Source organism: Pollicipes pollicipes, unplaced genomic scaffold, assembly GCF_011947565.3.
Source record: "Pollicipes pollicipes isolate AB1234 unplaced genomic scaffold, Ppol_2.1 Scaffold_4002;HRSCAF=4701_pilon_pilon_pilon, whole genome shotgun sequence".
NCBI classification, from domain to species: domain Eukaryota; kingdom Metazoa; phylum Arthropoda; class Thecostraca; order Pollicipedomorpha; family Pollicipedidae; genus Pollicipes; species Pollicipes pollicipes.
Window position 1 is genome coordinate 24378513 of NW_023596420.1, and position 13943 is coordinate 24392455.

The window sequence follows — 13943 nt, forward strand, 5'->3', positions numbered from 1 at the left end:
CCGGGGCTGTGTACAGCGGTGCTGGGTGGTGGACGGTGACCGGCGCAGAGATGTGGTGCTGCGTCGCGCTCCTCACGCTTCTGGCCGCCACCTCCGGTCAGTCACGCTCGCTCTCCGCCCTGATACCGGGTCTCTAGAGGTCAACGGCTCGCCGCACGGTCTCTCCTCCGTGGCCTGAGTGTCCTCGCTGTCTGTGTCGCATCGAGGTGATGTTTCGAGATGTGATGGTCTGAGAGCTAACGTCGAGGCGCTTTACGTCTGGCTGGCAGCTCCTTCCTGAGTAACCCCGCGGAGGTCCTCAGTTTTAGACTGACGGCTCAGCTGCGGTGTAACGAGCTTACCGCCGGTTGCATCGGTTTCCCCTTGGCCTGGGAACAGAGGCATTCGGTGCCGGCTAATTACAACGAAAACGCTCTCACATTAAATCAGGGTTGATTTACATGATCCCTTCGGAGTGACTGAGCCCCACCAAAAAAGTTGCGTTGCTTTCTATCTTCGCCGAGAAGATTATGTTGCCAAATAGCGGCTTTTTCAGTCGCAGCGAATCCCAAATCACCGAAATTGTGTCGATGCTGCTCCTTGTTGTCGGCCGTAGTGCTATCGTCTACAATGCTGTTATAATTGAATGAGCCACTGTCGATTGCTGGCTCCTTAAAGACCATGTCTTGGACAAAACTTGGCAGAATTACTACGAGTAAGGAGCAGCGCCTTTCAAACAGCGGCATTAACTAGATTAGGGGAATGCACAAATGTCGACTGCATTTTAACTAACAAAAGTCTACTCAGTAGAACAATATTGTTAGCAATGTCGAGCCACAGACATTCAGACTACGCTTTGGTCGTTGCTTCCGTGATTTTCCAGAAAATATCGTCCCGTCCCTTTGCCAAGGATCGATGCTTGAGAAGAGCTGAGACATTCTTTGGTTTCATGTGAGGAACAGATACAACTCCTGCACATCTGCGAAGCCATGCAGGCGCGCTGTGCAAGATATAAAGCTTTTTATTTGGTGCCATCATACTTATCCTAAACGTCTCAACCACGCATGGACTATGGGGTATGAGCAATGGAATCGACAGGGACAATAGATATTAGCTCCGAATCCGTGATGCTCATATGCACGCATCCTGTCGAGGATGTCTGCAGGATTTGGGATTGGGCCATTTCACGGAGTGTAACAGCACTACAAATTTTTGGTCTGCCTATTTTACACATCCACCTTCAGTTAGTTGTCGACATCTATTCGCATGCTTGTGAACGTAAGTACAACTTTGGCAAAGGACGGACACGAATTTCCCGTTGAGTGCCACCTCCCCCCCCCCCCCCCCCCCATTCCTCTCTCCTTGAATACTGCCGCCGCAAACTGTTGAGACCAGCCACAAAATGTTTCTACGAGGCTACAGTGAGTGGGCTTTTTCAAAACCGTAACGAAGTTCGCCAAATGTTGTGTGGATTATGATTCTTTAAACAACTTGAATTTGAGGGCTCTTGCTATCAACAGTTTTTTAGTCACAGCAAAGGTTGTTCCAGCATAGTTAGTTGTTTGTGTTTCGACTATAGCAACCGCAATAAACCTTGAAACAGCTAAAAATGTTTGCAAACGTTTTAGTGCGATTCACGTAGTAGGCTTTGTGAGAAACGGTTACTTTCTTGTGTAAACAATGCGGCTTGGTGTTAACGTAAGTATTGTGCTGCATAGAGAAAGGTGTCTTCTTGTGCGTACGACGTCATTGGTTTGATGTTGCGATATCAGCTCGTTAAATATGCGCAAGTTATGTTGCACGTTATACGCGTTGGTACCTATTTTGATTTTTTTCGATTTCCGGTTGAGTCAAACTGGCCGCAGTACCAAACAATAGTTCGCGTCTTTCCTTTGAGTTTGGAGTGAAATTCGAACGCTAAACGAAATGAACAGAGTCAACTGTCTCCTTTTGATTGGGGTTTGTCTTGTTTTACGATGGCATGGAGAGGAATCCCGTGACTTGCAACATATGTTTTCCTCCAAGAAGGCGCGGGTGGATTTTGAGTGAACTTTTTGCATTTTGAGGCTGTGAATCTCACCAGTGGAATTCGACATAATCAGGCTGTGGTTTGCTGCGGGCATCGCTGACGACGGAGCATTGCCCGCTGAACGTAGGCACTGCGAGGATCCACAGTCCGGCTCGAGACGGGGAGAGCAGTGGGCAACATTTCACAAGTGCCGAGACACTTATGACTGACCAAGCTAAAGCACTGTTGAAACATGGAAGTGACCATGTTGGAAATAATTGTTTTAGCCAGCATAATCTGTTCGGACGCTTATTTACTGGACTCAAGGGGTTGTGTGTGTCCCCCAAACACCTCTTTCTGGGCGTCTGTGCCAACTGTAACCCATTTGGCTTACGATGCACGCAGGGCGCCCTTCTTGTCATTAAAGGAGGGATCTCTTCTCGCCGTGACCTTTCCATAAACATCTTAGCTGGAGCAGACAGGCACCTGGGCAAAACATGAGCCTGGAGCGGCGGCGTGCCGTGCCCGGGTCACGAGTTCGTGCTCCTCGCGCTCCGCAGGCACTGTCAAGGCCGCACCCGGCGCGGGGCGGTCCGCAGTCGCGGTCATACGCGGGCTCAAGTGACGTACCCCTGTGGATACCTCCCCTCCAGAGGGGGGCGGGGGCGGAAGCCCCAGCGTGCAGCTTTGCAGCGCCTCCTGAGTACACAACACATACCGCGGCAGGAGGTGGAGCGTCGCACATGCCGCGGTGCACCGCGCCCTTGGAACTGAAGAAGCCGCCCGTCTGCTCGTCTCGAGAGGCGTGGGGTCGTAGAACGCGCTGCACTTCGGCGCGGAACCGGGCGCGCTCGAATCAATGTAAATACACCGGCCTGTGTTTACCGGGCAGGCCTTGGTCGTCGCTCCGAGAGATGCTCTGGTAGGTGTCAGCATGGCACGCGGACACCTCAAAAAGGCAGCCTGCCACGGTCATGGCCTGGCCGTGACCTGAACGGGAGGCAAGTGCGGCCGATGCCTCTTCTGCAGCCGTTCGCGATCCGCCCTTCTTACGCAATGGCAGATATTCCAGTGCCGAAATGGAAGCAGGCTATGCTATTTATTTATAAAGTGTCTGACTGGAAGGTGTTGGATTTGTTGCGCTTATAAACGACCTTTCAGTGAGTTGTCATCCTGTTGAGTTTGATAAATCGTACGTGACATTACCCCCTGCTAAAACTGTACCAAAATTCGATTTACCATCGGAATCATTCCCTGTCCTTCTCTTACCATGCAGGCGGTGCCAACTGTACATTTTACGTTACGCAAATCCGCGTCGTGATATATGATTAAGCCATTACTAATGTCCACAGCTGCGTTCACGAAGTACATGTGATGATAACCGAGCCCCGTCAGAAATATTCCAACGGTGCTGCACTTGTCCACATTCGACGAAAACGGCTTGACTGTCGATCACGCGTATAGGCCATGAGACAATGGTGCACTGCTGACCGCATCTGAGGCCGCGCGACTTGGCTGGAATATTTCCCGCTTACTACCGAGATTTCGGCGAGCTTTTTGCGGGCTGGCTTTGCTCGCTCGCCGGCCAGCTGCTACATCCGGCGCGGTTCGCTGTTTGCTTATCTCTGCGCGGTTCTCACAGTGCCGGCCCGCTGGGGCACCGGTCCGCCCGCCCCGCCCGGCGCGGCTGGAGCACACGCGCGCCCTGCGCCCGGCGCGACCGGACGGCCGCCCGCCCCGACCGGCGCGGTTGGAACACACGCGCGCCCGGCGCCCGGCGCGACCGGACGGTCGTCGCGCCACCGGCTTTCACGCCCCTGCAGGCTTCGCTGTCTGATCCCAAACTGCAAATAGCTGTTCCGTATTTGCGCCACCTTGGCCGCTAATTCATTTAATTGAAAGACGCTCGTAAATTGATCGTCGTAATTTGTCTGACTGCACCAAGAGTTCCGTAGACGGCACTGGTCGTAGTCCGCGTGCCTCGGTGGGTGTATTTTAATGTCTATTATCGTCTCGCTGTTCTAAGAAGCGTTCTGCGGAGCAGTTTCAGAGCGCGCTCCGGGTAAATGCACAGCTCACCCACACTCTGCTGGCAATCACGTCTTTGTCGTGGCGAGAGCTGTGGCACGCACGTTTGGAAGTGTTCGTTTAATGGCGGGCGTGCGCATGCAGATCCAGTGCGAATATTTGTTAGGCTAATGTCTATCTGAATGGCCGGGGGAGCGTGAGCCATAAAGTGACTGGACTAGTGTGGAATGAACCGCATGCTTAGAAAATTACTGAAAACGCCCAACATATATCACATCAGTGGTAGATCGCTCTGCATACCTTCCACGGACTAAAAAGTGAGGAGAACCAGGTTCTTTCTTTCGCAGCAATGTAGGTGCTATGTCAGGCCCGTGACAGGGCAAAGCTGCACACATGCTTAACGCCATGTATGTGTAGCTTGGCTGGCAACTGAGGTGGGAGCGGAAACCAGGCTCGACAGTCTCGGACTGATCACCCCAATTTGTCAGCAACAGCTGCCATTATAGACCGCCCCTGCCGTCAGTATTTGCAGATCACTTATTTTGCGTCATCCTAACCAGCCACACCGTCAACCACGAGTTACGTTAGATACGGCAAAGTTGCACATTCTAACTGACCATCGGATGACATTATATGACTATGTCTTTGAATTTACTGTCGAAAAATGCGGGTAGCATGTTTTGTTACGCTTATTTCGCTTAAGTGTTCAACATACTTAATCTGTATTACGTAGTCGTCATCAACAAATGCGTGACCACTGTAACCCACTCGGCTCTGACGTCGCTTCGATTTGAGCTGCAGAACTGCTCCCTCTCACCTGCGCCCATGGCTTGATGGCCTTAGAACGGATCGAGGACGATCAAACCTTTTTCGGCATAAAAACCTGAGCCGTTACGCGCGCGCGCATGTGAAAGCGCCACCATCAAAGTGGTTTTTGTCCCTCATCTGAGCGAATCACGCGCCCCTCAGGGCACAGGTGTCCGCTCGAAGGGTCCGAGCTCCTCGCGCCTCCCGTGGCAGGCAGAACAAAAGGGCAGCATGCCGTTCATGCTTCACTCTGTCGCCACCACCCAGGTGCGCTCCTCGCCCGATAACAGCTGATACGTATGCAGCGCACGCAGTGCCCTGTCCAAAAACGCGCGTAACTCCCAGCAAAAACGGCCTGCGCTAGGGCCCCCGAGGAGGCACGGACAATATTGGTTGTTGTACTGGCCGAGCTCAACCTCAGGGGGTCAGGCTCGGTGCACGGACAGCGAAGGGTGCGGCGCAACGAGCGGCGGGGGGCCAAACACGGCGCACCGTGCGTTGGCCAGTCCCTCGGCGGGTTGAAACGGTGGAGAATTTTGGTGCGACGGACGACGAGCGTTTGTGTTCTGTGCGAGGTGCGAGACTTTTGTGACTCCGTGCGAGGTGCGAGGAGTCTGCGGTACCGTGCGAGGTGAGCGGCGTTTGTGATCCCGTGTGAGGTGCGAGGATTTTGTGATCCCGCGCGGCCGCCGCTGATCGATGACCTGTGACATTGTGTGACGTGAGGGAACTCCACCACCTATGGCTGGTAGGAACAACTATCGAATTGTACCGAACTCAAAGAATGTCACCTACGAAAACGTCGCTCCATCTTTAGGTTTAGTCAGGACATCTGCCTTTTCAGAGTATTATGGCGCTCAAAGCACAAACTAAGGCAATGTACCCTTATAGTCTGGTGGATTTTTCGTTGAAAAAGTGAAATTTGACCTCGAAATATATCACAGCACGAGCAAAGGTTAACAAATGATACAATAGACAATAAAGCGATCTTTAACTCTGGGTAAGACCTGTGAGTATTACCCAGATTATATTATAATACTAATATTATTATTATTACTGTCTGTAATAATCCGCAATAGTGGGCTTCCCAGCCTGTAGCTTCCAATGCCCCACTTGCTGACGTGCTTCCAAACCATGAGCCGCTGCATTTGGCTTCAAAAGGTTGCGCCTTATCTGTTCATATCAATTTATCAATGTAGCAGGTGACATTCAAAGAAGTCCTTTACTTCTATACCTCTACAAAAGCATTATTTGCGGTCAAGATCACGGAGAATGAAGCATTGGCTGTGTTTTGAACGGTGAACGCACGGCACGCATACAGTGTTACTATACCACTATATCAAATGCTTTCTCCATCTTACAGACGGACGGCTCTTCTATTCAAGTAATCTAAGGCACGTGTTCGTTTTTGCTGCCTGATTGATGATATCTTAACTTCTGTTGTGTGAAAGAAAATCCACCTTTTGTATACTGAAAGCCCAATGGAAGAGAACTCGGCATTGGCTAGAACTAAACAGTCGTTTTATTTCCATTCTGGCGCGTGAAGAATGATTGTTATTTATAGCGCTACGCACGCGCGGTCCCAGGTCCTGTGACGTGTATGGCAGACGTGTCCTGGTTAGTTTACCGTAACCATAAGCCACGCCTCGTCTGCAGCCACTTCGCCTTGTCCATTTATAGGGAGACTGGTGGTATGGCACCAGAAAATGTTTGAAGGTTGCAATGGTACAGGTGATGATCGCATCGGGTTAACCATGCTGGACGCACTTGGCTTAGCTGTTTGGTCTTATTGGTCCCTATCGTTCATGTGGTTATTTTGCAAACTGTCGTGTAACATACTCCTCCTAATTATCTTCGTTCGCCTCCCTTATGGCGTGCACAACGCTTCATATTTCGTCGCACATTCCGTGGGGTATTTAATTATACGCGGCAGCCAGCCCCGCAGCGTCAGCCCCGCAGGTGACTTGAGACGTACGAGCAAGGGATACGCGCTGAGTACATTAGCTACGCTAAGCAGTGCCGTGGCTGCTCGCCCATGGTTGCGTGACGTCATCTCTTGATGAAAATGTGCTTAGCACATGTCGAGGAGTCCTTCTAGCCGCCTAACTTGTACCGTCTGCATCTGCCGGGGCGGCAGGGCCGAGTTGGAGCTGAGCTGGCACCCGCGTGGTGAGCTGACGCCGCCGAGCGGCGGACGGCCAGCAACAGAACGTTTACAATGTTTTCGAGCTTCGATGCCACGGCTCGATCTCCAGTCATGTTTCGATACGGGCGGCATTGCCACTGGTAGTCGGTGAGTGCTGGAGCTGATCGGCGACCTCTGTCCAAGCTATGGAGGAGCTGCAGCCGGACTTAGCCAGACGGTGGTCGGGTGACGTCACTCTCCATCTGTTAGCGGTGAAAGTTCACCAAACATTTTACAACCGTTTTGGAATTTTTGTTGCACTAAACCGTTACCTGCCCTCCATTTCTTACCGATTTTTCGGCGTTTGGCACGACACGTACAGTTAGAGATTTCTGCGGTCAGTGCACAACATTGACTCCTTACAAAGCTTTCCTCGCCGGTTTCCTTTCAAAGCGGTCGATAGGACGATGCGAAAAAAGTGACATGCGATCGCTGCTTGCAACGGCTCAGCGTATTTATTGTTCTGGCGAAAGGGTTCTGTGAAGCACGGACAAACCGTCGTCGGTAGCCAGAGCGGGTGCCGTAAACGTTAGGAGAACATCCGCTGTCAATAAACTGACCGCCTTCAGCTGTCCAAAGTGCAGTCTTCTCCGTCAGATATTAAGTCGTGATGATCCAAGCATCCTGCACCGGGTCCTGTCCCAGCCGTCCAGAGGTTCTGACGTGGCTTGATGTGACGTTTTGGCGGTCCTGATGCGGCTTGATGTGACGTTTTGACGGTCCTGATGCGGCTTGATGTGACGTTTTGACGGTCCCGATGCGGCTTGATGTGACGTTTTGGTGGTCTTGGTGTGGCTTGATGTGACGTTTTGGCGGTCCTGGTGGGGCTTGATGTGACGCTTTGACGGTCCTGGCGTGGCTTGAGGTGACGCTTTGATGATCTTGGTGTGGCTTGAGGTTACGCTCTGTCGGTCCTGGTGTGACTTGATGTGACGTTGTGACGGTTCCGATATCCTGCACCGGGGTCCTGTTTTGTCCAGGGATCGGCCGCTCACCTTAGCATGGGGCGGTGTATCTGCATGCAAATCTGAATACTGGACGTGGATGTAAACACGTGACACGAGGCTCGAGGTGATCGCCACATGAGCGCCATCAAATATTTATGCCGCCGAGCAAAAACCGACCTCCATTCGACATGGATTGAAGACTTGGTGACAAGATCTCACGATGTCCTGTTGGTACACGGAGCCTGTCGCCGCCACGAGCCGGCAGATAGCAAACGTTGCAGTCGCTGTGTTTGATGGTGCACTACCTAGCAGTTGACAGGCAGGCCACAAATCAAAACGGCACATTGCATTCAGGGGCAGGCTACGGAGCGAGCGCACCGCCCGCCGTGTCTCTCGCAAGGCCTGCTGCATGACGCATTGATGCGATGATCGGACAACCAGAGCTGCCCCCCGACTGGGTACCTTGCTCCAAAGCATCAGGCATGAGTTCCTGCCAGGAATGCAACGCCAGCGACCGAGTCATCTGAAATGGATGACGGAAGAATGGAGGTGCGCCTCCCCCGTCACCGGTGGTGCGGTCGGGTCGGGTCGGGACGGGCGTGGACCGAGCCGCCATTGTTAGGGAGCCGTCAGTGCCGCGCCTGGGTGATCACTCGTTACTCCCATGGGCCTGATGGGCTGGGCTGGCCCCGTCTGTGGAGCCTCCCACACCTGGTAGGTAGAGCAGCGGCCTGCGGCGGCGGCGGTGGGCCGGTCAAAGGGCGCCGGGTGGGGCCGGCGGGCGTTGGGCAGTGGTGCCGGGCCGCGCCGACAGCGCCAGCGTGAGAGGGTGCGGCGTTGGCAGGCCTCCAGCACGGCCAGACGGCGCTCCGTCGCCGCCGACGGTGCCGACGCGGCTGAAGTGGCCCGGCTGGCCACGCGCCGGCGAGGGGGGCCACCAATGCCGGGTGGCCGGACCGGGAGAGAACCCACCTGCGACGGCAGCTCGGCGTCCGAGGTACCGGTGCGGTCAGCAGCCGCCGCAGCTCGGCTTGGCGTGGAGCCGGTGTGCCGAGGACGACGCCGCTGCGCCAGGCCGTATAAACGGCCCACAACAGGCTGTCGGCCTACCGTCTAGTCCTGTTTATACTACCGACCGAATCAGCCCACGAGCGTCGCCCCCGCAGCTCTTGCGCCTTTGACTGCCGACATTCCCGGCGGCGCCAGATGACGTCTGCAGCGGCGAACAGCGTTGTCTGGCGTGCTGCCGGCCGCTGCCCGGGCTAGCGGGGCGAGCTCAGGGCGCGCGCCGCCGCCGCTGACCCAATTATGACCCGGCATACAGCAGGAGCCGATCGCACGGCGCGCGCGAGCCGGGACGAGGCCAGGCGGCTGCCTCAGCGTCTCACGCCCGCTGAAGGGCGTGGCTTCTGCACAGGTTGTGGGGTCCCTGTCAAACGCAAATGAAGACAGACTCGCTTTGGTTCGGGCGCGCCAAAGACGCCACAGGTTGGCGACGTGCAATATGATGAGTCAGGATAATTAATCTCCGTCATCCCGGACTTTGTTGAACTGTCTTGTATGACTAAGAAGTGCTAATACAGGTGCTACATATTGTTTGGAAATGACTGACTGATGACTGACTGATGGAGTAAATGCAGTCAGCATAGGATTTGGCACATTTCACACTAAACCAAATACTTCCAAACAGCATCATTTACTTCATAACAGCATCTATCAAGGCATGGTTTCCTCGGTCTGGCATCTTATTTCTTTACAACGTATATCATCAGAGGCTTGACTGCGCTCACCTGGCATCGCTGTTCGGTCTGGCAACACCCGCCCAGCGCTCTCGGCACACCGGCCTCTTCCACGAGCCATTTGCAAGGCTCAATGCTGGTAAAAATGGATTAGTCACACGTCTGCCCGTTGCCTGCAATTGTTTTCTACAGCATTTTCCCCAACTGACTTCTTTAAGTAAACAAAATCATTCGGATCTGATTTGCTTTGGTTCGCCGGCACTGGTGAAGCATTCTTTTGATGACCGCTGTGTCTGAGTGTGTAAGGTGGCTGTCTAATGTGTATGTGTGTTTGTTTGGGTTTATTGTTTGTGTGTGTAGCTTGTATTTTATTGTTTCTAAAACTGCATTGCTTCCGCAGTTGGGCTTTTGCCTGTGGACTGCTTATGCTCTAGATAAGCAAATAAACAAACAAATAAACAGTGCTGGCTGTGTGATGTTCGTCTGGAGGTCAACATTGACATTGCCTGCCTGATATCTATTGTTTTCCACGTGGGGTTCGCGAATATTTTCATTGATATCAAAAGTCGCGAAACCCCGATCTTGGTGCAGGTACAAAACAGTATGATAATCGCCCAACGGCGTACTCTTCTGCGCCCAGTCGTCGCCAGAGATGTGTTTTGTGACCACGCTTTTCCAAACCCTGCGTTACTCTGAAGACCGGACTGAAGCTCCATCCTTCAAAGCAGTGAGTGATGGGCCCGGGCTTAGGTGCAAAGGTTCGCCGCGTCCAGCCGAGGGTTATGAAGGTTTGCTGTGTCCAGCTAGCGCGGATGCCAAATTGCTGTGACCAGTCAATACAGGTGGTGGTTCACTGTAAGCAACGAATACCTGTGATAATGCGCTGGGTCCAGTCAGGTACTGCCGTAACATGCTGTGCCCAGTCAGTGCCTGTGGGAGTTACCCGTTTTTACGAACAGGGACAGAAGTTTCCTTGTTTTTTTTTTGGACGCGTTACCCCATTTTTCGTGTCGCAAATTGGTACGCATCTCAACTTATTTAATACAGCTCGTTTCCAAAAAAAAACATTCTGGGACGTAAGTAAGTTATTGATAGAGCACAGAATAAAACTGTGCCTTCCTTCTGATCCCAAGATCCTTCTGAAAATGACGCTTCTGAAGTTCACCCTGTCCAGTCAGCTCTCGCAGGGGTTCACTGTGTACAGTGAGGGCCTGTGGGACTTCACGGTGTCCAGTCAGCGCCTGCGAGAGTTACCAGTGGAGTCCATGTCGAGCTCGCTGTACTCGGTCATTGCCTGTGAGAGCTAACCCTGCCTGGCTAGGACGAGCATTTCTCTAAACAAGACGGCGACATCCCCGGCACACATGACGCCTGTCAAAACACGGGGGTCATACCGGGCTTTCACCCGCCGGGCGCCTGGGCTCAGTCGGACAACACGTGTTCCACGAATGGTGGATAGTTGCTGACAGAGGGGCGTCGAGAGCGGTCCGAAGACTCCCCGCCGCGGTGGAGGTCGGGGGCACTGCGGGGGAGCTCGAAGGTCACTTCCAGTCGGCAATGAATAGCGCTGTTGTCTGACTGTCCTCCCGTCTGTTGCGAGGAACAACGTTCGACTTTTTCGTTTGGCCACCCTTTGATTGCGTGCCAGTGGCAACGTCTGGATGGCGCCCTCCCAGAGCTATGTGATCATCGGATTATCGCAAATTGGTCCGGGAGGCGTCTTGGAATGCTCACTCGTTTCTGTAGTAATACGGGTCCGACCAAGCGAGCCATTCTCAGACTTCTGCCATGTTCTGGCACTGACGCAGCACGGCCGCTCCTCATTCCTCTCTTTCCAGCCTCAGGTTGCCGGACTGTCCTCGTTTCCCGCCCGCCGTACCCTGACCACGGCATGGTCACTACAAGAGAACCTCACCGGTTGGGCAAACCCGTGGGTTCATGTGAAATGGGTAACGGGTCGGCTCAAGTACATATTTGTGAAGATGATGGGTTTGGTTACGGGTATGGGTAAGATGCTCACTAAAGTTCGGGTTGATTCTTCAGGAACTACTACGAATTACTGCAGTCTGCACTTGTTTTGCTCATAATTTCTTTGATTTCACAATTTTGCATAAAAAGCAAGTTTGTGTTTAAATCGATCTTATCTTCTTCCATAACTCAGGATCAATGTCCTAGGGCAGTGCAGACAGCTGGGCTCAACTGATTTGAAATAGGTACACCTGTACTAGTTATAACAATGCCCATATAGGTATGGGCTTAGTTATCCCCATAGGCAGCGGGTGGATTGGGTGAAAAAACATCATCCGTGCGTGTGGTTCTCTGGTGCCTACTCTTCGCTCACCAGCCAGCGGCTGCAGTGCGCCTGTTTCCTCGCCTGCCGTCCTCTGTTCACAGCCCGCTCCATTCCCGGTATACTGTCCTCTGGTCGCGGCGCTGCCCGCACTCCTCGCCTGCCCAGGGTTCTCTGACCGCCGCCACCGCCTGCGCAGCGGTGCCGGCGGCGACGCGGTCGGATGACAGGCCGCCGCCTGCTTACTGGAGGAGGCGTGACGAGTGGGGCGCTATTTCGGCGGCCCAGCTGGAGCGGCCACCTTATCTGCGATGTAAGCCCTCACAGTAATCCGGCCGGGGGCTGTCCGGAGGAGGACCGGCAAAAACAGCGGCGGGTCTCGTCGCTGTATCTTGACAGACGCATCTGGGCGGCTGGCTGGTGGTGCCGCCGGCTGGAGCCAGCTGGAGGTCGGCCCGGGTCCGGACCGGTACGCTCCACCGTCAGCGCCGAGCCCGGCCGCTGGTCGGGACCCCAGCTCTCCTCCCTGTCACCTGGTCCGGCCGCTGGTCGGGACCCCAGCTCTCCTCCCTGTCACCGGGTCCGGCTGCTGGTCGGGACCCCAGCTCTCCTCCCTGTCACCGGGTCCGGCCGCTGGTCAGTACCCCAGCTCCCGTCCTTGTCACCGGGTCCGGCCGCTGGTCGCGGCCCGAGCCGAGATCCTCCTTGTCACCGGGTCCGGCCGCTGGTCGCAGTCCGAGTCGAGATCCTCCCTGTCGCCGAGAGTTATGGGTACCGTGAATCACAGCGGAGAGGCGTCAATATTGATGATCTGAAGCCACACAGGGCGCTGTAATCATTATGACGGGACTATTTGTAGGGCAGACCGATGCGAATCCATTTCACCGCGTACCTGGCGCCGTCATCCGCGTCAGTGAACCACAGACCGTGTCAGATACTCTGGTGGAGTCCAGTCGAGCATGAGGCTCTGGGTTCCAACACTGGCGTCAAAACACATATAAGCCTGAACAAGGATCTGAGGTCATGTGAAGGCACATATTGGTGGATAATGCAGCGTGACATACGTGGCGACGGCTACATGAGGCTTACGAGAACTCGCAGCATCGCATAATCTAAGCATGTTCATCAAAGCGGTTTGATTACACCCATTTTCTTTACCGTTCTCCCCCTGTTAACTAACACGCACGAATTGTTATGCAATGACAGTTTGAAGTTGCATTCACAAGCCACAACTTTCAACAAAAGTTATGACGCGGAACCCCGCACGAAAGCTGCACTCCTAATTTGCCCCGTGTTTGTTGCACGCATAAATGTGGCCCGTGTTTTGTGCACTTCTATACGTGTCCCCTGCTTGCTGCACTCCTAGACGTGTGCCGTGCTTGCTGCACTCCTAGACGAGTGCCGTGCTTGCTGCAATCCTAGACGTGTGCCGTGCTTGCTGCACTCCTAGACGTGTGCCGTGCCTGCTGCACTCCTAGACGAGTGCCGTGCTTGCTGCAATCCTAGACGTGTGCCGTGCTTGCTGCACTCCTAGACGAGTGTCGTGCTTGCTGCACTCCTAGACGTGTGCCGTGCTTGCTGCACTCCTAGACGTGTGCCGTGCTTGCTGCATTCCTAGACGAGTGCCGTGCTTGCTGCAGTCCTAGACGTGTGCCGTGCTTGCTGCACTCCTAGACGTGTCCCCTGCTTGCTGCACTCCTAGACGTGTGCCGTGCTTGCTGCACTCCTAGACGAGTGCCGTGCTTGCTGCACTCCTAGACGTGTGCCGTGCTTGCTGCACTCCTAGACGAGTGCCGTGCTTGCTGCAATCCTAGGCGTGTGCCGTGCTTGCTGCACTCCTAGACGTGTGCCGTGCCTGCTGCACTCCTAGACGTGTGCCGTGCTTGCTGCACCCCCAGGCGTGTTCCGCGTTTGCTGCACCGCAAGACGGCCCATGTTTGTTTTCCTTGGTGCTTTATCC

General features: G+C 54.1%; 1 protein-coding gene across 1 annotated transcript in view; it reads left to right on the forward strand.

The window, feature by feature from the left end:
- The window catches only part of LOC119094264 (immunoglobulin superfamily member 10-like), a 36629-nt gene continuing 22686 nt past the window's right edge, over window positions 1-13943 (forward strand). The window contains exon 1 of the mRNA XM_037217339.1: window positions 1-96. Within this exon, the coding sequence (XP_037073234.1) occupies window positions 51-96 (46 nt within the window). The 5' untranslated portion in view covers window positions 1-50. The remainder of the gene's footprint in view (window positions 97-13943) is intronic.